General features: G+C 39.2%; 1 protein-coding gene and 1 pseudogene across 1 annotated transcript in view; both read left to right on the forward strand.

Annotated features, from left to right (window-relative positions):
• The window catches only part of LOC125243982 (CUB domain-containing protein 1-like), a 50,623-nt gene that overhangs the window by 22,663 nt on the left and 5,669 nt on the right, over positions 1-22,291 (forward strand). Inside the window, exons 3-4 of the mRNA XM_048153877.1 lie at positions 7,432-7,752; positions 7,843-8,205. Of these exons, the coding sequence (XP_048009834.1) occupies positions 7,432-7,752; positions 7,843-8,205 (684 nt within the window). The remainder of the gene's footprint in view (positions 1-7,431; positions 7,753-7,842; positions 8,206-22,291) is intronic.
• Positions 8,801-8,917, forward strand: LOC125244276 (annotated as a pseudogene).

A 22,291-nucleotide genomic window follows, 5' to 3' on the forward strand; every position in this document is an offset into this window, starting at 1 on the left:
TGAGCCTGTTATCAGAGGGTTTCTCTCATATAGCCTACCTGCCTGAAAGGGCTCATTATGCGGGTCATTATGCAGGTCATTATGTGGGTCTTTGTCTTCTCAGGTGTGTGACTTGACAAAAAGTGTCTTACAAAATTTAAATCAATATATTGTTTTATATGAATAAGTAGGAAGGATAATTTTTAATAATTTTGAAGCAAAAACTCTAGTCTACATCCTCCAATACCCAGAAGTCTTGTGAGCACATATTTAATATTTGTTTTTTGGCCTTATTTCAGTGACTTAAATTTTTTTGTTTTTTCAATCACCACACATAAACGTTATTCCTTCAAAAATACAAACATGTACATACATGTTGCTCACATATTATGGTAGTCTAGTTCGTGCTGAATACAGTGTAATGACACTTTTTCCATTAATATGTTTATGAACAACTGAAAAAAGGCATGTCAAAACTTCTCCAGGGCCCCAAATCAAAATATTGGCCGATACCAAGCTCATGTACACATACTCGTAAAAATACCACCAAAGACCGATATCTCACTGGCGGCAGCAGCAGAAACAATGACAGCCTCACAGGTGTGGAAATACTTCAAAATTAATGATGAAAACACACACATTGCGAGCTGCATGCTTTCAATCACAATTCGTTATTGATTAGTGAAGGCGGGATAGGCCAGAAGCACTCTCTCTTTCTTGCCCGCGATCCCACTTCTCTCAGACAGCACGCAATCAGTTTTCCTCACGCCTGAATCTGTCAAATGCACACATAGTTGTCAAAATGTCCATCGTGTGGAGTATCTCACGTAAATACTGCCGGTTATGGCTTAAGTGGACGTAAACATTTGGGTGAAAAGTATCCATGGTATGTGTCAGTATCCATTGATTCGGTCTTAAAGGGACCATAGCCTATATTTGTCATTAATGTTAAAGTCCCCCTGTAGTCAATTCTTTTATCCCTTAAAACTCATCTTTGATCACCAAATGACATATTAAAAAAAAAAAAAAAATCAAGTGAAAAAATGTCTTCATGCCTTAAAATAGCTTGAATGTAACTCTACACCCTTGCCTCATTTAATATACACGGATCAATTAATATGCAAATTAGCCCTGCCTCCACTCGCTCACGCCAGCTCTGAGAGTCTACTGTTGCTATAGTGATGAGCAATTTGTTGTTTGTGTTGTGGATATTTAAGAAAAAATCTTGCTTTGCTTCGTATATTCAGTTTAATTTTTGATGCTTAAATTGTGTTTTAAATTATGCTTTGGTAAAAAAACCTTTGCAAAATGGTCTGAATCCACTTGCATTTATTTGGACTGCTCTCTCACTGAATCACCTGAAGTGATTTCTCAGTAAAACAGACCGTATCGAGAGAACAAGCAGCTGTTTTCCTCTGTGAACATGAGCTAAATGAATGAATGACAATTTCATTTTCAGATTTAAAAAAAACATTCAGATGAAATCCTGCAGGCGCCCGTGCCTTCTCCGTACATGAAATAAATGCACATCCTTGAATGAGCACGAACTTCCAGCGTATTTGTAACTTGAACTTATCAGGTAGGCTAATATATATATGATTCCAAGGCGATATTGATACACTTCCGGGTCGAGAACGCTGTGCGCGTCTGTGCTGCTGCTTCGCACCTGGACTGTTTGTTTGTATGTTTTTGCTACGTTTTTTCACTGTTTTGTTCGGATTATTTTTGTCAGTATTGGATTACTCAATTTCTCACTGCTGATCTTTAAACTGGACTATTGTCATTTTCAAACTCCTGTTGTCCGTGAGCTTGCCGCCGCCGGGCTGCTGCGAGCCCTCTACCCGCTAACGTCCCCACCACGTTCGGCTCTTCTGTTGGGTGAGTCACCGCTCTCTCAGTCGGTTGCGCTGTTCGTTTAATCGCTTGCTATCTGGGTGTGTTATCTCCTATTTAGTTTGCTGTTTTTGGTGAAGTGGCGTTCAGGGTCTGGCTAACGTGGTTTTTGCCTGTGATCGGCTTGCATTTGCTTAGTACTAACATGCCTCGGGCAAAACTTTTTTCTTTTTCTTTTTTCTTCTCTTATCTGTCTCATTTTTTTCACTTCCAAAATGGATATTGGATATTTACCATTGCAGCTAAGGGCCTTGAACTGCCACCCGCATCTCGATTCTGTGACGTATGAATGCTGCCGGAGTCTAGGGATTCTCCGGTGCCCTCGATACATACACCGCTCGCGGCGTGTCTTCAGGAGTACCTATTGCTCTAAGCCTGATACCCCCTCCGTGCATTTGGACTAATCATAGATCGTCGTCCATGCCCAGACAAGTACCCGCCGGCAATACTACACATCGCTCTTTAATTTATCTCACTGATGCCCAACAACGTACCGCTAACTTGAATTCCCTGCATCGTCATTTTGCGCTTCTGAACTGTCGATCAATATCGGACAAAGCCCCTTATCTCAATGAAATTATCACTGACAATAAGCTTGACATTTTTCTTCTCACTGAAACTTGGCAAGTTCCGGATCATTTTCTGCAGCTGAATCTTCTCGCACCTGAAGGATATCAATATCTGTCCAGACCTCGTCTGCATAGTAAAGGGGGTGGTCTCGCTGTCATTTACCGGGACAATCTCCGTCTCACGCAACTTCATTTTCATGATACCAATTCATTTGAATATATGGTATTAAAAGCTGACTCTCTTATAATTATCCTGCTGTATCGTCCTCCTAAAGCCCTGTCCAACTTTTTTTCTGAACTCAGTGAACTGTTAACCCTTGCCTGTTCATTGTCATTTCCCATTCTCCTGCTTGGTGACTTCAATATTCATGTCGATACTGTTTGCTCTAACACTAATCAATTAATGTCTGTTTTTGAATGTTTTAATCTGACTCAGCATGTTCATTTTCCTACCCATACTCATGGTCATATCCTTGATCTGATATGTACATCAAGGGTTGATATCTGTTCCATCTCTTCTTCTGACACTGGTATCTCTGATCACAAACGTCTTGATTTTAGCTTAAGTCTGCCTATGTGTAAGAAATGCCTTAAAACTGTTATTTCATACCGCAATCTGAAAGCTATTGATACTGCATCATTCTGTACCTCTATTGTTTCTTCAAACCTCTCAGATGTCTTTGATATTTCTTCTCCCTCCATGATATTATCTAACTATCACTCCATAATTTCTGAAATCTTACAGCAGCATGCTCCTATTAAGACCAGAAGTGTCCCTTCCACACACTCTTCTCCTTGGTATACCCCTGAGCTCCGTATTCTCAAAGCTACTGGTAGACGGCTTGAGCGTCTCTATAGAAAAAACGGTATTTAACCTTTCTTGATCATCTCAAAATATACAAATCTGCTCTTATCTCAGCTCGCTCTAGTTTTGTCTCTGCCACAATTAATAAATCAAGTAACAGGCCAAAAGCATTATTCAATACAATAAATAAGCTCACTAAACCTCCACCTCAAGATTCCCTAGCTTCTAATGAGCTTTGCTGTTCTTTTCTGGACTGTTTGCTTGAAAAGACAGATGCCGTCCACCAATGCTTCTCTACTGATACAAAGCTCAACTATCCACCAAATCTATCCAGTCAAACTCTGTCTTGTTTTTCTTTGACAACCCCATCTTCTGTCTCTAAGTTAATCTTGAAATCCAACTCTTCTTCCTGTCAACTTGATCCTGCTCCTACTTCTCTCCTGAAACTTTGTCATTCTTCCATCTCTGCACCTATCTCTCACTTCATCAATACATCTCTTACCTCTGCTTCATTTCCTCTGCCACTCAAAACTGCTGCAGTTACCCCTGTTCTCAAGAAACCCAGCCTCGACCCCTCTGTTCTATCTAATTACCGTCCTATTTCAAATTTACCCTTCATAGCAAAATTACTGGAAAGCACTGTTGCCTCCCAACTCCAGTCTTTTCTAGTTGAAAATAATCTCTTTGATCCCTTTCAATCTGGTTTTCGCCCCCTCCATAGTACCGAAACTACGCTTGTAAAGGTTGTGAATGATCTACTGCTTTCTGCTGATTCTGGTTTTCTGTCTATACTTCTGCTACTTGATCTCAGCTCTGCATTTGACACCGTCTCCCATGAATTACTTGTTTCTCGTCTCTCTGATTTGGGTATTTCTGGTTCTGCTCTTTCTTGGTTTTCTTCCTATCTCAGTTAAGGATTTTCGATCACCGACTGTCCCCCTGAAGAGAGGTATTCCCCAGGGATCTGTTCTCGGGCCGTTATTATTCATAATTTACATCATACCACTTGGTCAGATTTTACAACGTCACGGTCTTAACTATCATTTTTACGCTGATGACATTCAATTATACTCAATCTGCACTACTCTACCTCCCCAAACAGACAAAATCTCTGCTTGTGTTAAAGAAATAAAAAATTGGCTTAATTCAAATTTTCTAAAACTCAACATGGACAAAACTGAGATTATTTTCATTGGAACTCCCTCACTTACTAGCCATATTTCTACAAATCTCACCTGTGAAATAGATGGTTCTCATATCAAAACATCCAATACTGTTAAAAATTTAGGTGTAATCATTGACTCCACCCTTTCCTTTCAGTCTCATATTTCTTCTATAACCAAATCTGCATTCTTTCACCTACATCGCATTGCCCAACTCCGTCCCTTCATCAGTACCAAAGACGCTGAAACTGTCATCCATGCATTTGTCTCATCACGCCTTGATTACTGTAATGCCCTCTTCATTGGTCTACCTGCCAGCTCCATCTCCAGATTACAATACATTCAAAACTCTGCTGCTAGAATACTCACCCATACCAAGCGCTCTGCTCACATCACCCCAATTTTGTATGATCTCCACTGGATTCCAGTTGCCTACCGTATTAAATTCAAAATTCTTCTGCTCACTTTTAAATCTTTGCATGGTTTGGCTCCCCCTTATCTCTGTAATATGCTCATCCCCTATACTCCAACTCGCTCACTACGTTCCTCTGACTCTGGCCTTCTCGTTGTCCCTCGGCATCGCCTCTCTTCAATGGGGGGCAGATCATTCAGTGTTATTGCACCCAAACTCTGGAATTCTCTCCCACGCTCACTCTGTTGTGTCAATAATATCTCTGATTTTAAATCATTACTCAAAACTCACCTATTTTCTGAATGTTATACCCCTGATTTGATTAATTGATTACTCTGCATTATTACTATTATTTCTCTGAATGTTATGTCTCTTAAGTCCTGTTTTGTAATTTTGTACTTGACTCTATTTTTCTGTATACTTCCATTATTGTTTCTCATCATTGTCTACTTGTATTATCTTTTCCCTGTTAATTGTTCACTGTAAAGCGTCCTTGAGCTCTGGAAAGGCGCTATATAAATAAAACTTATTATTATTATTATTATTATTATTATGGTTTGATCCATTCCAGAGGTGGGCAAAATCAGAATTGATTTTGGACTGAATAGCTCTCTCAGAACTTGACGTGTGATTCCACACAGACTGAATATGCACATGAATCACGGTCACACGCACACACTCAGAGCAATATTGTTTTAGCTATGTTTTATAGTATTCAAATATTTCAAGACAAAAACATGAACTTTATTGGCTTTACTTTGTCAGCCGTCACTTTACTTTGGCGCTAAAATAAACAGTAGGTAAATAAACCTACTGTATCTGAAAAATAAGTTTATTTAATTTGTATCTCTATAGTATTTGTTGTATTTTTTGTGATTTGTTTGTAAATTTCTTTTTATATAACAACAATAATATATATTGGTAATTATGCCCTTTGAAGGTTATTGGACATTGAAATTTTTGTTCTTTAAAGCTGCAGTCCGCAACTTTTTTTGGTTAAAAATTATCCAAAATCAATATTTGAGCAAGTACATAACCAGCCAGTGTTCAAAACTATCTAATTATCTTGTCTCAATTCACAACAGTAAGCTTTTAATAATGTTTTATAATAAGAGCGACATGGCGGATTTCCGCGGGAAATTTGAGCATGCAGCAGTTCCTCTGTGCGTCATTACATCACGTCCGTAAACAAAAAGAAGGAGTCCCGTCGAGAGGCTAGTCGTTTTATCACGTGAGGATGCTGCCGGTAGCGGCACATTTATAGCCTTTTCTCACAGCAGCTGAAATAATTAAAATTTGATGGCAGATTGTAAACCAAAAAGGTCCAAATGACAATCATCAGTGACAATTGGCGGTTCACTCGTAGTCAAAAAGCAAAAGACTTTGGACTGTAGAGTGACTACAGAAATTGAAATCTACAGGTAACGCTAATACACACTAATACACATAGTCACGCAATGCTGATGTTGTTAACATTAACAATTTGAGAACAATATACAGTAATAATAATTTGCACGGTTGGCGGTTCACTCGTAGTCAAAAAGCAAAAGACTTTGGACTGTGGAGTGACTACAGAAATTGAAATCTACAGGTAACGCTAATACACACTAATACACATAGTCACGCAATGCTGATGTTGTTAACATTAACAATTTGAGAACAATATACAGTAATAATAATTTGCACGGTTTGGCATGATCCGAGCTAAGCGATTGTTAGATTTTAATCATCACTGGCAGCATGATTTATTGTAGGCCTAATGTTTTTTTTCTCAGTTGGTCAAAACAAAAGTGGCAGACATGTTACTTGTTCAGATTATATTTTCCAGTGAAAATTCTTATATTGGTCATACTTTCAAGACATAGAATCTGTGATTCTGAAGTACAGTATCCACACCAGTGCGGTGACTGACAGCAAACATTAGATTCATCCGTGCTGACGAGCTGTGCTGATGCACAACGCACATACAGATAACTGTTCCGCATATGACTGCAATTGCAGGTTTCAAACAAGAGATGGCGACAAAGAGGAAAAATCGCGGACTGCAGCTTTAAGTTTGTTACAAGCACATAAAAATTATTAATTTTTTCATTAGAGTAATAATAAAGAAGCTGTCCTACATTCATTAGTCTTACTGTGTTGTGTTTGGAAAACTCCAACATAAAAAAAAGAGAGAGAGAGAAATGAATAACTATATAGGCATCGGTATTGGTGAGCACTAGAAAAAAAGTATTAGTACTCGTACTTGAACCTTAAAAATGGTAGCAGTGCATCCCTAATATTTATAGATGTCTTGACACCACAGCTAACAGCAATTGCTAACAGCTAACATATGTATATATAGTATATATATGCATATATAGGTCTCCACTCATGCTGATTGGATAATGTTGATATCTGACTGCTGGTTGGAATGATGTGATTAGTTAGATCATTTTAATGTGTTTCTAAAACATAATTTAGAATGATTCATTTGGTGAACTTTTGACCAGGAGGAGTATGAGTGTGACCCGTAAATGAGGGGCACCAGAGGGTTAAATTAACACTGTGCACTTGTTGACTTAATAAATCTGCTGGGTCTTTCTCTGACATAACACATTTGTTCAACAGTAGATACAAGCAAATCCAAAGAACATCATGTCTTTCAAAAGTTCAATCGGACCTTCACCTGGATTCTGAAGTCTTCTGTAATGGCAGTCTATTTGCTTGTCCGTAGTCCTGGTTTACGGCAGATTCAGCCTACAGACAGCTGCCCAGACAAACACGTTTACACGATCACATCGAAGAATGTCAGTGTTGGGAGGTTTTGTCAGAATGGAACCATTACAGGAGTCAATGTGATTAATGATGGAAAATTGTCTTTGGAAGTGACTGGAGGTCAACCTGTGGACATGAACGATTTTGGTGTAATCCATGGATTTGACGAATACAGTAAGTGCAATGGAAAGCTTATATAATTAAGCAAAAATTGTCTAAACAAAATTGCCATATGTGAATTGTTCAACTTTCTTTATTTTACAGGCCTGGCTGTTATTGATGTTTGTCTCCCAGAGAAGAGTTCAATCCTGGATTTCTTTACCCCAAACCCTTTTCCTGAAAATGCAGCGATAGAGTGGAATTTCGACGTGCCCCATGAGTACTACATAGATTTCCACATTATAAGCTACACTGTTCCAACATGCCTCCAACCTGAAAAAATCCCAAAAATGAGGTACAATCGGAGGAACAAGAAGTTTCTGTTAAAACCACTGGATGTAACCCAGCCATTGGCAGAGAATGGATACATTACCCTCTCCATAAAGAACTGCAACATGTCCAGGTCAGATCCTCCATTGGAAGACCTAATGGTGCACTTTCAAATCTCTGCCAGGGAGAGAACAACGGGTATGTGACATTTTTTTTATGCAAGATATTAATAAATAATATCAAAATAAAAGGGATCATAAAAATTGCATTCTATTTTTATGTAGTGAATAGTCTGTCCTGAATAAGCTGTTTCACACAACAGATGTTTACACAGAGTCCACATTTCAAAATATTAACTGAATTTACACAAATTATCCAGTTCAAAAGTTTACACACCCTTGATTCTTGATACTGTGTTTCATTACCCGAATGATCAAGTCAGGTCACTGTTATATAGCGCTGTTTCAAACAGCTTGACAACAGGACAATGATGCATTTTGGCTGTTGTTCAGCTGAAGTTGTTCAGGTTCAGTGTTGATTTAGATCATCTAATTAGATAATTTCATCTAGGGTTGTACAATTAATCGAATTTCTATTCGTGATTACGATTACGGATGCCACGATTTCATAATCGTTCAAAGACACAATTACAAGAAAAAATATCTACTTACAATATTCTGTGTGTTTAGAGCAGGTTATGTTGTGAGAGGCAAATCAAGACTACTTCAGAATGTAAAAGGTCTGGCCCAGCACAAAGGAGCTAGTTACCAATGACGTAGGTGTACACTGATATGTCAGCAGCCATATCACCCTGTAGCCCAAGACTGGTTGCCCACTGAAGCTAAGCAGGGCTGAGCCTGGTTAGTACCTGGATGGGAGACCTCCTGGGAAAACTAGGTTGCTGCTGAAAGAGGTGTTAGTGAGGCCAGCAGGGGGTGCTCACCCTGTGGTCTGTGTGGGTCCTAACACCCCAGTATTGTGATGGGGACACTGTACTGTCAAAAAGCACCGTCCTTCGGATGAGACGTTAAACCAAGGTCCCGACTCTCGGTGGTCATTAAAAATCCCAGGATGTCCTTCAAAAAGAGTAGGGGTGTAACCCAGACATCCTGGCCAAATTTGCCCATTGGCCTCTGACCATCATGGCCTCCTAATCATCCCCATACACTGATTGGCTTCATCACTCTGTCTCCTCTCCACCAATAAGCTGGTGTGTGGTGGGCGTTCTGGCGCAAAATGGCTGCCGTCGCATCATCCAGGTGGATGCTGCACATTGGTGGTGGTTGAGGAGATTCCCCCTTCAATATGTAAAGCGCTTTGAGTGCCCAGAAAAGCGCTATATAAATGTAAGGAATTATTATTATTATTTTATGTCAAACGCATGTGAAATGCCAGCACCCGCCATTTTTAAAAAGCAGTGTACACAGCCTATATATTTACTCCATGAACTAACTAACTCTACAAACATGAAAAACAGTGATTGGACCTCTCAACCTTACGCTATGGAGAAAATCCAGCGTGACTGAGCAGACCAAGTGAAACATGATTATGTATTTCTGCTAACCCTTACAAAACATATGTTTATTTAAGTGTGCTATTAGTATACTTCTTTTAAACTAAAAATATGAAAGTATACTTTGTCTACTTTTTATATACTTCTCAGAAATATACTTCACAGTATGTACTTCTCAGAAATATGCTGAAAATTCAACGTGATCTCATGAATACGTGTATTTTTATGTAAAGTGTGGTACCACATGTACATTTACTTACGTTTTCATACACACAAAAACGTACAACACTGACGTATTTATAGCACTAAAACATAAAAATACATACGTATTAACAGCGAAAATCATGTAACATAAAGTGTGAATGTATATGAATTCCCATGTATTAATATTAAAATCGTGGCTTTAATGATTTAAATCTGTTGTATTCAATTGTCATATCAATACACGTTTTTAGTCAAATTTATTGAAAGCAGTTTACTCATCTACTTAAAAGGTTAGTTCACCCAAAAATGAAAATTATGTCATTAATGACTCACCCTCATGTCGTTCCAAACCCGTAAGACTTTTGTTCATCTTCAGAACACAGTTTAAGATATTTTAGATTTAGTCCAAGAGCTTTCTGTCCCTCCATTGAAAATGTATGTACGGTAGACTGTCCATGTCCAGAAAGGTAATAAAAACATCATCAAAGTAGTCCATGTGACATCAGTGGGTTAGTTAGAAGTTTTTGAAGCATTGAACATACATTTTGGTCCAGAAATAACAAAAACTACGACTTTATTCAGCATTGTCTTCTGTTCCGGGTCTGTTGTCAATCCGCGTTCACGACTCCGCAGTGACGCTGCTCTTAGTTCTTCGTCCGTGTATTCGGGTTCAAATAAATATAGCTGAGCAAAAAAAAGTCTTCCTCTGTGTCGAAATCCTTAGACATGTTTGCGAAGGTTGTTTTGTTTACAGCGTGCGTCTCCCTCAGACTGTAAACGAAGCTCGGGCGCACTAGATAACACGTCAACAGCGTCACTGTCCGGAGCAGAAGGGGGCGGTAATGCACCAATAAGCTGGATGCCAACCGCCGTAAAACAGGAAAGAAGAAGAAGAAGAAGAAGCGGAGTCGTGAACGCGGATTGACAACAGACCCGGAAGAGAAGACAATGCTGAATAAAGTCGTAGTTTTTGTTATTTTTGGACCAAAATGTATTTTCGATGCTTCAACTAAAACAAAAACTAACCCACTGATGTCACATGGACTACTTTGATGATGTTTTTATTACCTTTCTGGACATGGACAGTATACCGTACATACATTTTCAATGGAGGGACAGAAAGCTCTCGGACTAAATCTAAAATATCTTAAACTGTGTTCCGAAGATGAACGGAGGTCTTACGGGTTTGGAAAGACATGAGGGTGAGTCATTAATGACACAATTTTCATTTTTGGGTGAACTAACCCTTTAAGAGCTCGCTCAGGTACTGGGGAGCTAAACCATTTAGTGCTTTGTAAGTAATTAGCAAGATTTTAAAATCTATACGATGTTTAACAGGAAGCCAATGCAGTGTTGACAGAACTGGGCTAATATGGTCATACTTCCTAGTTCTAGTAAGAACTCTAGCTGCTGCATTTTGTACGAGCTGTAGTTTATTTATCAGGCGAGCAGAACAACCACCCAGTAAAGCGTTACAGTAATCTAGTGCCATAATTACGTCAATATTGTACGTTTTAGCACCTTTCTAAAATGTACAAAAATGTACATTTTGTATCTTTGAAAGTTACGTATTACTAATTACATATTAACAATGAGACCAGGCTGGAAAATTGCACTTAAGTATACTTGACTTATACTGACAGAAAAGTCTAAGTATATTTGGCCTATACTTAAACTCAATCTTTCATCGAGATATACTTGAAAGTATAGATAAGTATTCTAAGTATACTTGGCTTGTAGTTGTTTACTCTTTTGATTGAGTAGCCTATTAAATGCTTTTTCATATAGTTTTACACACAGTCTTATAAACTAATATATACATTTAATATTTAGTATATAAATACATAATAAAATGTACTACTAATATTAAAATAGTACTCTACTAGTATACTCATAAGTTCACTTGCAGTACAAATGAGAAAAGTATTGAACTAGTTGTGCACTTAAAATTTACTACTGTTGCATAGTACACTTAAACGTATACTTTTATATACTAAAAGTGAGCCAATTTAGTCCCAATCGGTATTAAAATAGTACACTTACACGTTTACTACTAGTAAATTGATATTAGTATACTTACTACCTGAGGTATACTTAAAAATATACTTAAACATTACTTAAAAATACTTAATAAAATGAACTTGAAGTATACTTCTTCGTAAGGGAAGCAAGCGACATTGGGCATCAACCACATGGCAAAAGCTAATACTTTTTCATATAGTCTACTTTCTTTGTATAACATTCTATCTAATAAAGTATTAAAAATGTATAGTTGACATTTGAGGTTTAATGCTAAAGACAAACAATAAAAAAATTCAGGAAGAGTGCTTTTCCAGCATCTTCTGCATTTTTGAATCCTTTCTAACAGTGACTGCATGATTTTGAGATCCATCTTTTCACACTGAGAACTTTCATACACAACTATTTTAAAAAGGTGAAAACATTTAATGATGCTCCAGACAGCAAAACAACCTCTGTGAAAATTCCAGCACAAATACCTTACTGTTTTTTTTTGTTTTTGTTTTTTTGGCAAACTCAACTGTGATTGCTGATGTTGTAATTAACCTAATGCTTCTCCTCGTTAGTTTTTGACCTACCTGAGCCTCCGTTTGCACACCAATCTTTGGCATGCTTTCATATGGATGGTAGGCTATCTGATGAAAACAATAACATTTATAAAACTAATTAATCCAGCCAAACTTGTGAAGTTGACTTAAATAGGGTGTCATCAAAACTGGTAAACTGTACATTAAATACAAATAAATCCATTCTACCTACACTATTAATGATTTAAACAAGTGCTCAAGGTCTCTTGTATGTTTATATATATATATATATATATATATATATATATATATATATATATATATATATACAGAGAATGATATAACCCATTTTTATTCTACAACCTTTTTCAGGTAAAATGGATCTTTCCCCAAACATTTTTTTTTTATAGATTTTTTTTCTTCTTCTTCAAAATGTAAAAGAATATCATTATAAAAACAGAAACACTGGATTGTGTTAATGATGATGATGATGATGTTTCATGTTCAGCTCTGGGTTCTTTTTTAAAAAAAAGTTTTGGAACCAGTAATAGCCTGCTTTGTTTTTTGTTTTTGTTTCAAGAAAACCTTTTCATATTCAAAAGCTATATTATTTTTGCACATCTCTCTGAAATAAGGTCCTTCACAGATGGCTCTGGATGTAGTCATGCCTCTGGCAGAAAACCATTTCTGTCACTCAACAGCTCCTTTCACTCATTTTTCAAGGGTGGATTTTGAAACATTCCATGCCCTGGGCAAAAAACAAAGTATAGGTTCCTGTCCTGCCTCAACTCTTCCCCTGTACTTTTTGATGACCCTTACATTCTTTCTTCACTCCACTGATTATACCTCTCTCTTCTGTTAGACTGATGAAATGAAATCACAGACATCGAGACAAAAATTGTCTCAAAACATCATTTTGAAAAATAGTCAAAAGAATCAGAATCCTTGCGCAAACACAAGGAATTTGTTGTGGTTTTTCAGGAGCTCTGAGTACATACATGCATACAAGATAAGCAGCTGGACATGACGAGACAATATACAGCAATATTTGCCTACTGTTTACGATCAAAAATAAATACATTGTTAAACGACGGACATTCATTTCCAGGAATGCACTTCTGACCTGTTTGGACTTTTCATATTTTAATGCCATTTACGTTATTCGTCACACAATGCACAAAGAAGCATTAATGTAGCCTATAGTTTTCAGCATGTCAGATAAGAGTGAATGTTTGTGTATCCTATCTGTTGTCAGGATTTCTTCAGTAATTTCACAATCATTTGAAAATTCAATAAACTCAAAATATCATTCTCAAATTTACTCTAAACATGGCAAAACCGGCAACTTTCATATTCAAGTAGCCTAGCCTATGTCTAAAATATATAAATGTTCACATGCATTATTTTATAGACTGGCAATCAAAACAGATGGCCGGACATTGTCCTTCAGGATCTTTTGGTAGACAGCAGAATTCATGGTTCCATTTATCACAACAATTCTTCCAGGTCCTGAAGCAGCAAAACAGACCCAGACCCACTACCACCACCATATGTTACTGTTGGTATGATGTTCTTTTTCTGAAATGCTGTGTTACTTTTACGCCAGACGTAATGGGACGCACACCTTCCAAAAAGTTCAACTTTTGTCTTGTCAGTCCACAGAGTATTTCCCCAAAAGTCTTGGGGATCATCAAGATGTTTTCTGGCAAAACTGAGATGAGCCTTTATGTTCTTTTTGCTCAGCAGTGGTTTTTGTCTTGGAACTCTGTAATGCAGGCTATCTCTTTCTTATGGTGGAGTCATGAACACTGAACTTAACTGAGGCAAGTGAGGCCTGCAGTTCTTTGGATGTTGTTTTGGGGTCTTTTGTGATCTCTTGGATGAGTCGTCGCTGCTCTCTTAGGGTAATTTTGGTCAGCCGGCCACTCCTGGAGGTTCACCACTGTTCCATGTTTTCTCACTGTGGTTTGCTGGAGTCCCAAAGCTTTAGAAATGGCTTCATAACCTTTTGCAGACTGATAGATCTCAGTTACTTTCTTTCTCATTTGTTCCTGAATTTCTTTGGATCTCAACATGATGTGTAGCTTTTGAGGATCTTTTGGTCTACTTCACTTTGTCAGGCAGGTCCTATTTAAGTTATTTCTTGATTGCGAACAAGTGTGGCAGTAATCAGGCCCGGGTGTGGCTAGAGAAACTGAACTCAGGTGTGATAAACCACAGTTAAGTTATGTTTGAACACTTTTTCATACAGGACCATGTGGGTTTGGATTTTGTTTTCCCTTCATAATAAAAACCTTCATTTAAAAACTGCATGTTGTGTTTACTTGTGTTATCTTTGATTCATATTTAAATTTGTTTGATGATCTGAAACATTAAAGTGTGACAAACATGCAAAAAAAAATAGGAAGGGGACAAGCACTTTTTCACACCACTGTTGCTGCTGTTTTCTATGTGGATTTATTGTAAAATATTTATTCCTGTGATCAAAGCTGAATTTTCAGCATCATTACTCCAGTCTTCAGTCATGTAATCCTTCAGAAATCATTCTAATACACTGCATTTTTCATAAACATAAGAATTTTTACACTCTTTTCCACAATTGGAGCACATTCCGCACATTTTAGAGTGGCCTTTTATTGTCGCCAGCCTAAGGCACACCTGTGTTATAATCATGCTGTCTAATTAGCATCTTGATATGCCACATCTGTGAGGTGGATGGATTATCTCGGCAAAGGAAAAGTACTCACTAACACAGATTTAGACAGATTTGTGAACAATATTTGAGAGAAAATAGGCCTTTTGTGTTTATAGAAAAAGTCTTAGATCTTTGAGTTCAGCTCATGAAAAATGGGGGCAAAACAAAAAAAGTGTTACGTTTATAATTTTGTTCAGTGTATGTGTCACAGTTCCCTTGTCTCCTTGACTCCATTTCCCATGATCCTCTTGTCTCCACACCTGCACTCACTTCCCTCGTCATCTCCCCATCATCACGGATTACCTGCACCTGTTCCTGATCATCATCACTCCCTATATAATGGACTCACTCCCTTCACTCCTTGTCTGTCCTGAATGTTAGTTTATGTGTGTAATGGTTGTTACTCTCCTTCATTTGATTAAATACTCTGCTTTGTGGATATCCGTATACATCTCATCTCTCCAGCACCATACACCTGTAACAGAAGGACAGACCTCTACCGACAGGACATCCACAAAGAATGGATTAATTCTTTATCTCCGAGGCTCCTGCTTCTCCCATGCCTCCCACGCTTTTTTCCGCTGCTGATTGCCTCATAGGGCTCCTGCAGGATGGTCGTTCGTTGTCGAAGAGGTTCCGAATATTCCGTGCTTATCTCGTCCAGTCCCCCCAGAAACACGGGCAGCCTGGCCAGTTCGTCAGTCTCCATCTTCCTCCACATACCCCTCCAGTGAGCTTTTCCCCTGCGTCCTACCTGATCCACAACCCTCTGTTGGGTCCGGGCGTTCCAAGAGGAGGAAGAGGAGGAAGGCCAAGCAGCCCAAACCTCCAATACAGCCTGCTGCCTTGCAACCAAAGCCTCCTGAGTTTTCTGCCTCCGAGCAGCCAAAAATGCCAACCATTGAGGAGGACTGGTTAATAGACTTCTGGACCGAAGCTGCTCCAAGTCCCCTCGACTATGCTCCTGCCCTCGCTGAATCCACTCCATGGTTCTACGAGCCCGCTCCATGCACCGCCGCCGCCGAGCCCGCTCCATGCACCGCCGCCGCCAAGCCCGCTCCATACTCCGCCGAGCCAGCATCTCCAGTCTCCGCTGAACCTGTATTTCCAGTCTCCGCCGAGCTGGCTCCAACTGCTGCTGCCGCCCACGAGCCCACTCCAGCCCACACATCAACTCCATTCCTTGGACTCCTTAAGCTTCTCCTGAGCCCCCTTAAGTATTTTTTTTTTGGGGGGGGGGGGGGCTAATACCAGTGGGAGGGGAACTTGTGGGGGCGGGGTTTCAGCAACTCCTGACCCGCCGTGGCCGTCCAAGGCCCCTGACCCGCCATGGCTTCCCATGGCCCCTGACCCGCCATGGCGGCTTGGACTCATGGATCCGCCCTGGAGACCTCCGTCCCTGTCCGCTGCTCTCCTTGCACCTGCATGAGGTCTCCAGGGCGCCCACCCCCTCCCGGTAGGCGTGACCTCGCGCGGTAGATGGAGCAACCCTTGAAATGGAAAAGGCTTCTTTGAATATGAGACTGGAAACCTGGAATGTGACTTAGCTGCAAATTATGCTAAAATCAAGGTCCTGGAAGACTTTGAAACAACAGCAAGCCCAAATCTACAAGTTCAATCTGCTAATTCCCAGCAATCTTATGGACCTAAGGATGAAATGAATGAGTATCTTGAAAAGTATGGCACTGAGACATCAATGCCACAGGATCAGACATCACCAGGACCGTCGCCATCATTTGGATTTGTTCAACTTGGAGCTATCCCAAAAACTCCATTGCAAAGAATGCTTCATCCTCCACAACTCAACCAAGCTGTACAAAGAAAGTCCAATGTTGAGGATGTAACATTAACATCTGATAACCCTGCTACTACTTCACAAAATCCTTCTGCTAGCTGCACAGATACAGGGCTTAGAAAAATGAATCTTTCGAATATGGTGCGGAGGCAAAATGACATTGCTGAACTTTTGGTTTTGCAGCAAAAACACACTTTACTCCCTTCTAGAGAGATTCCAGTGTTCAACGGAGACCCATTAAATTTTAGTTCTTTCATGCAAGCCTTTAAACACTGCATAGAAGATAGACTGCATAGAAGACTTACAATAGTAGGGATAGACTTTACTGTCTGGAACAATTTACGTCTGGCCAATCAAAGGAGCTTGTCCAAGCTGCTTGCACATGGATGCTAGAAGGGGTTATGCTGAAGCTAAGAAGCTCCTCAAATGTCATTTTGGTGATGAAGTGAAAATCACCAGTGCTTATATGGAAAAGGCCCTGAGTTGGAATAATATCAAGGCTGATGATGGAGAGGCTCTTAATGCTTATGCCCTTTACTTGAGAAGCTGTTGCAATGCTGCTGAAGACCTCCCTAACATGTTTGATCTTGATTTACTTTCCAATCTCAAGCAAATTATATCCAAGCTTCCATATAAATTACGTGAAAAGTGGAGAAGCACAGTATGTGACATTCTTGGAAGAACACACAGTAGAGCTAAATTTCAGGATGTGGTTGCTTTTATTGAAAAACATAGGAAATATTGAAAATGCTTCAAGATCCTCTCTTTGACAATATTCTAGATTCTACTTCTGCAACCAAGAGTGTTAAGGCTGAGACAGGCTTTCATCCTTTCAAGTCTGGGAGTAGGAAAAGCTTTGCTACTTCCATATCATCACTGATATCCAGTACAAAAGAAATAAAGTGTGCTGAGGCTACCGGTGTTGCATTACAGGCCCCCTGTTTGTTCTGTTCTGGCAATCATGCATTGGAAACATGTAGTCGGATAGCACTAAAGCCCCATGGAGAGCTAAAGGGGTATATAAGCAAAATGTGTAGAAAGTGTCTGGATTGTAAGACTTGTCACAGAAGGCACCCAACAATACTCCATGTCGAAAGCATGCCCTCCAAACAGCAATATACTTCCCAAAAGGATAAAGGTGGCAGTAACTTAATTACGATTACCATTGTGTCAGCAGAACAGAAAGAAGTTGGTTCTTTAGACCAGGGGTTCTCATCCTTTTGCAAGCTGCCCCCCCCCCCCCATTTTTTACAAAAAAAAAAAAAAAAATCTGATTAAACCTTGAGATTTGAAGTATTAGATATTTGCAACACTACAATGACACTAATAATTCTTAATTTCTGATCTGATACAAACCTTTACATTCAATCGCATTTGGTCCCATTTATTTTTGATCACAGTGCATACACATACAAACTTTAAGTCCAAAAGTGTGCACGTTTGGAGAAATACACGTTTACCTCAGATTTCATTAGATAGAATGTAAGCCGGGCCGTATGCAGGGTTTCATAATTACCGAGGTCAGAAAATGTAGTTTGCTAGGGGGGTATACGGGGACATGCTCCCCCGAGAAAATTTAGATTTTCTTAGTGTACATATGTGCATTTTTAAGACGTTTTAAGGCCAACAATAGCTTTAAAACCATGTCAACAAATACATGCATGCACAGTTTTGAGGCAGCTTTAATCGCATGTTTGGTAATTTCATGACTTAACTTACAACAGAACAATGGACGGTGCATGCTCGTAGTTTCTTTTGCGCTTTATTTAAGCTATAATAAAGTAATTATGCAGCGTGCGCCAGCGCATTTGCACATGCAATTCTTCAGTGCGCGCCACGAGCACAGTATAACGGATGATTGAACAGTCATGTTAATTTTTCTGAGTTTTACCGACATAGCCTGACAACATCTCATCTGACCGCAGTTCACTGTTGTTCAACTGCCTTGTCGTCACCTGCACCTTTCCCGCGCTCGTTTGACTTGCGCCTGGCGCTGAGGCGAAGCCGGAATGCACGTCTGAAAAGTGTCCCGTTTGTTGTGGTCGTAAAAGAGACAGTTCTATATAAACACAGCGTTTTACTTGGCAATGTTTTAAAAACAGATTTTTATTTTTGGTATTTTATATGCTCTGTTGGTGGTTTGTGGAGTAACATCACCAGAAGGGGTCCCCCTACAAATCGCACCCTGTATATATATATATATAAAAACTAAATACGACCTCACGTTTTATACGTTTGCAGCCTCTGAAACTTCCGTCCGTCATAAAAATTAATTCGGATGGTTCGATTTTCTGCATTTTTCGCATCAGTAGCAAATATTTTGAGGGGTGTTTTTGACAATTGAGAGCCACCAAATGACGAATATGAAAAAACGAATACGACAGTTTCGGACTCAGTCAGGGTGCAAGGACCTTAAACTTTTGAGGCTTGCGCAGCTTCTCGAGGAGAAATCAAACAAATGAGCACCGTTTTCTAAAGTCTATGAGCGCAGCACACACAAATAAACTAAATTGACATACTGCAGTTAAATTTCAAAATGTGGTGTTTTATATTTATAACATTTGAATACAGTTCGGCAACATACATCACACGACCTGACGACCAAGAGAGCTGACAATTGACCATCACTTAATTTACCATCACCTCGCGATTGAAAATGTGACACTGATATGACAGTTCAACAAACAAGTTAATAATATTAAATCACTTACATTTTAGACAAAATAATGACTGTTTTGGTCTATTTTAGCAGCGAAAATAGATCCGATGAATCCAAACAAAGATCACAATATAGCGCATCTCACAGCAACACTCAACCGTGTTTTGAATGATTCAGTGTTTTGAACAAATCGTTTGAGTCAAAGATTCAATGACCCATTCACAAACATCTGTCTCATTCTTGATGAATCAACCGTTTGAACGAATCGTGAATGAACAACTCAATGACTCGCTTAATAAAACCGCTTATCACCTGCATTTGCGCTCACTCTCGACAAACTTTTTATTCAGGAGTTATGTATATACAAAACTATAACTTTTTATGACAGTAGTTTAGTGATAAAAACATTTGCAATTTTTTTTTTTTTTTCCCAGGTTTTTTTTCCTCCCATCCTGTAGCCTACTCGTGCCCCCCCGATTGAGAACCACTGCTTTAGACTATAAACTTGCTATTTTTCCAGTGAATAATCCAAATCCGCTCCATACTCCAAACTTATGTTTTTCTTGATCCCGGAAGTTCTGCTACTTTCGTTACAGAAAACCTGATGGAAAAACTGTATGTAAGAGGAAGAAGAACAGATGTTCAACTTCGACTTCCATTCCGTCAAGAGGAGGTTTACCTGCCTAATAAGAAGGATAGCCGACCAGCGAGCTATTACCCTTATGAAGAGATTCCAAAGAGGATGACAGGTTTTTACTGATTATAAGGAATTCATGGGTGACCTCTTGGAAAACAGGCATGCTGAAAAGGTGCCACTTGATCAACTGTCAGGAAAATTCGGAAGAGTATTGTACATACCCCATCACAGCGTGTGCCACAAGAGGAAAAAGAAAATTAGGGTTGTGTTTGATTGTGGGTTCTCATTTCAAGGCACATCCCTAAAAAATAAAGAGCTTCTACAGGGCCCTGATCTTTCAAACAGTCTCCTTGGAGTTATCCTTCGATTCCTTCAAGAACCTGTGGCAGTCATGGCAGATATCGAAGGAATGTTTCATCAGGTTAAAGTTACACCTGAGGATGCTGACCTTCTGTGGTCCTTATGGTGGCCTAACGGTGACACTAGCCAACTATTGGGAGAGCATCGGATGTTGGTTCACCTCTTCGGCGCCATCTCTTTACCTAGTGCAAACTATGCACTCAAGAAAACAGCAGAGGACAATGAGGGCAGCGTTGGTAAAGAGGTTCTTAGTACCATCCGAAGGAACTTCTATGTTGACGACTGCCTAACTTCCCTACCCAATGAGGATGCAGCCATTGCCATGATTCAAGACTTGAGAGCTGTCTGTGCCACCGGCGGATTCAGATTGACAAACTGGACAAGTAATAGTCATTCGATTTTAGCTTCAATTCCAGTAGAGGAGAAAGCCAAAGAGGGGAAGGAGCTGGATCTCGATATAGATACACTCCCTGTGGAGAGAGCTCTCGGAATTCAGTGGAGCACTGAAACAGACTCCTTTTTCTTCAAGAACAACTTAAAGGAGCAGCAGCCCACCAAGAGGACTATTCTTTCCACTGTGAAATCTATCTATGATTCGATTGGGTTTCTTGCCCCATTGATTCTTCCCGCAAAAAGTTCCAACAGGAACTTCGCAAAGTCATCTGTGGTCGGGATGACAAGATTCCAGACAAGCTATCGAAATACTGGAAGGAATGGCTTGAGAGTTGAAATCCGATGGCTCAGTGAGGCCTGCATAGGGAGCAATGACATTTCCTCTCTCAAGATCCATTAATGTACTAAAAACATATCTAAATCAGTTCATGTGAGTACAGTGGTTCAATATTAATATTATAAAGCGACGAGAATATTTTTGGCTGATTCATTGTGCTCCGAAGCTTCCTGAAGCAGTGTTTTGAAATTGGCCATCACTAAATAAGTCGTTATTTTTATTTTTCTTTTTTTTTGGCACACCAAAAATATTCTCGTCGTAATTAGCTGGGGGTTTTGTTAGTTAGCTCAGACTGGATGGAGCCCACTTCATTTATGGTCCCAGATTGTTGATTTAGGGTCTAGAGTGTTGAGTTGGGTTTTTGTGTGGAATTATGTTTAAACAAATCATCTGAAAGATTCATTTGTCTGGTTCACTGTCAAATCCTACAACTCAGCAGAAAATATATACATCAATAATTAATCGTACTTACAGGCTGTTATTTTGAGGAGCACGTCTGTACTGTCCCATCTTTGATGGATAAACATTTTGTAAATCCTATTTAGACCTCATGGAGAAACAAGAAGCAATCAATGAAAATGTTATTCTGCTGTTGTGTTGCTGTGGTCATTTTAAGCACTGACTCTTCACAATCTCATACTTTGGAAGTGTTTACAAAGAAAATTTGCTTTTAGCGTCTTCTCTACTACCAGATACAGAGTACGAGGACAGGTCAAAGCAAACGTTGTTCGTGGGCAGCTGATGAACACCATAGCGTACTCATAAAAGAATGAATGAAAACCAAACATGGGTAAAACAACCACAAATACCACACAAAATTAAATAGATCATTGTTTAAAATTCATCATTCATTATATTCAGTTTCAGCTTTTGCACAATTTTCTTCAATGTGAAAATTTCTTGATAAATTAATAAACAATTCTCGAGCCTTTCATTTTCTCGGTTGTTTGAAAATTGGAATTTTCTGATTCTGATTTTCTGACACTTGAACCCATAGTGTACTACAAGTGGTATCTAAATAATTTTTTTAAAATATGAAAAATATAAAAATTTCAAAACTTCCACTACACACCAGCTTATTGCTGGAGAGAAGACATTATCAGGATTGGTCAATAACAATGTTCACTTTTGGCCTGTGTAACACG

Source organism: Megalobrama amblycephala, linkage group LG13, assembly GCF_018812025.1.
Source record: "Megalobrama amblycephala isolate DHTTF-2021 linkage group LG13, ASM1881202v1, whole genome shotgun sequence".
Classification (NCBI taxonomy): Eukaryota; Metazoa; Chordata; class Actinopteri; order Cypriniformes; family Xenocyprididae; genus Megalobrama; species Megalobrama amblycephala.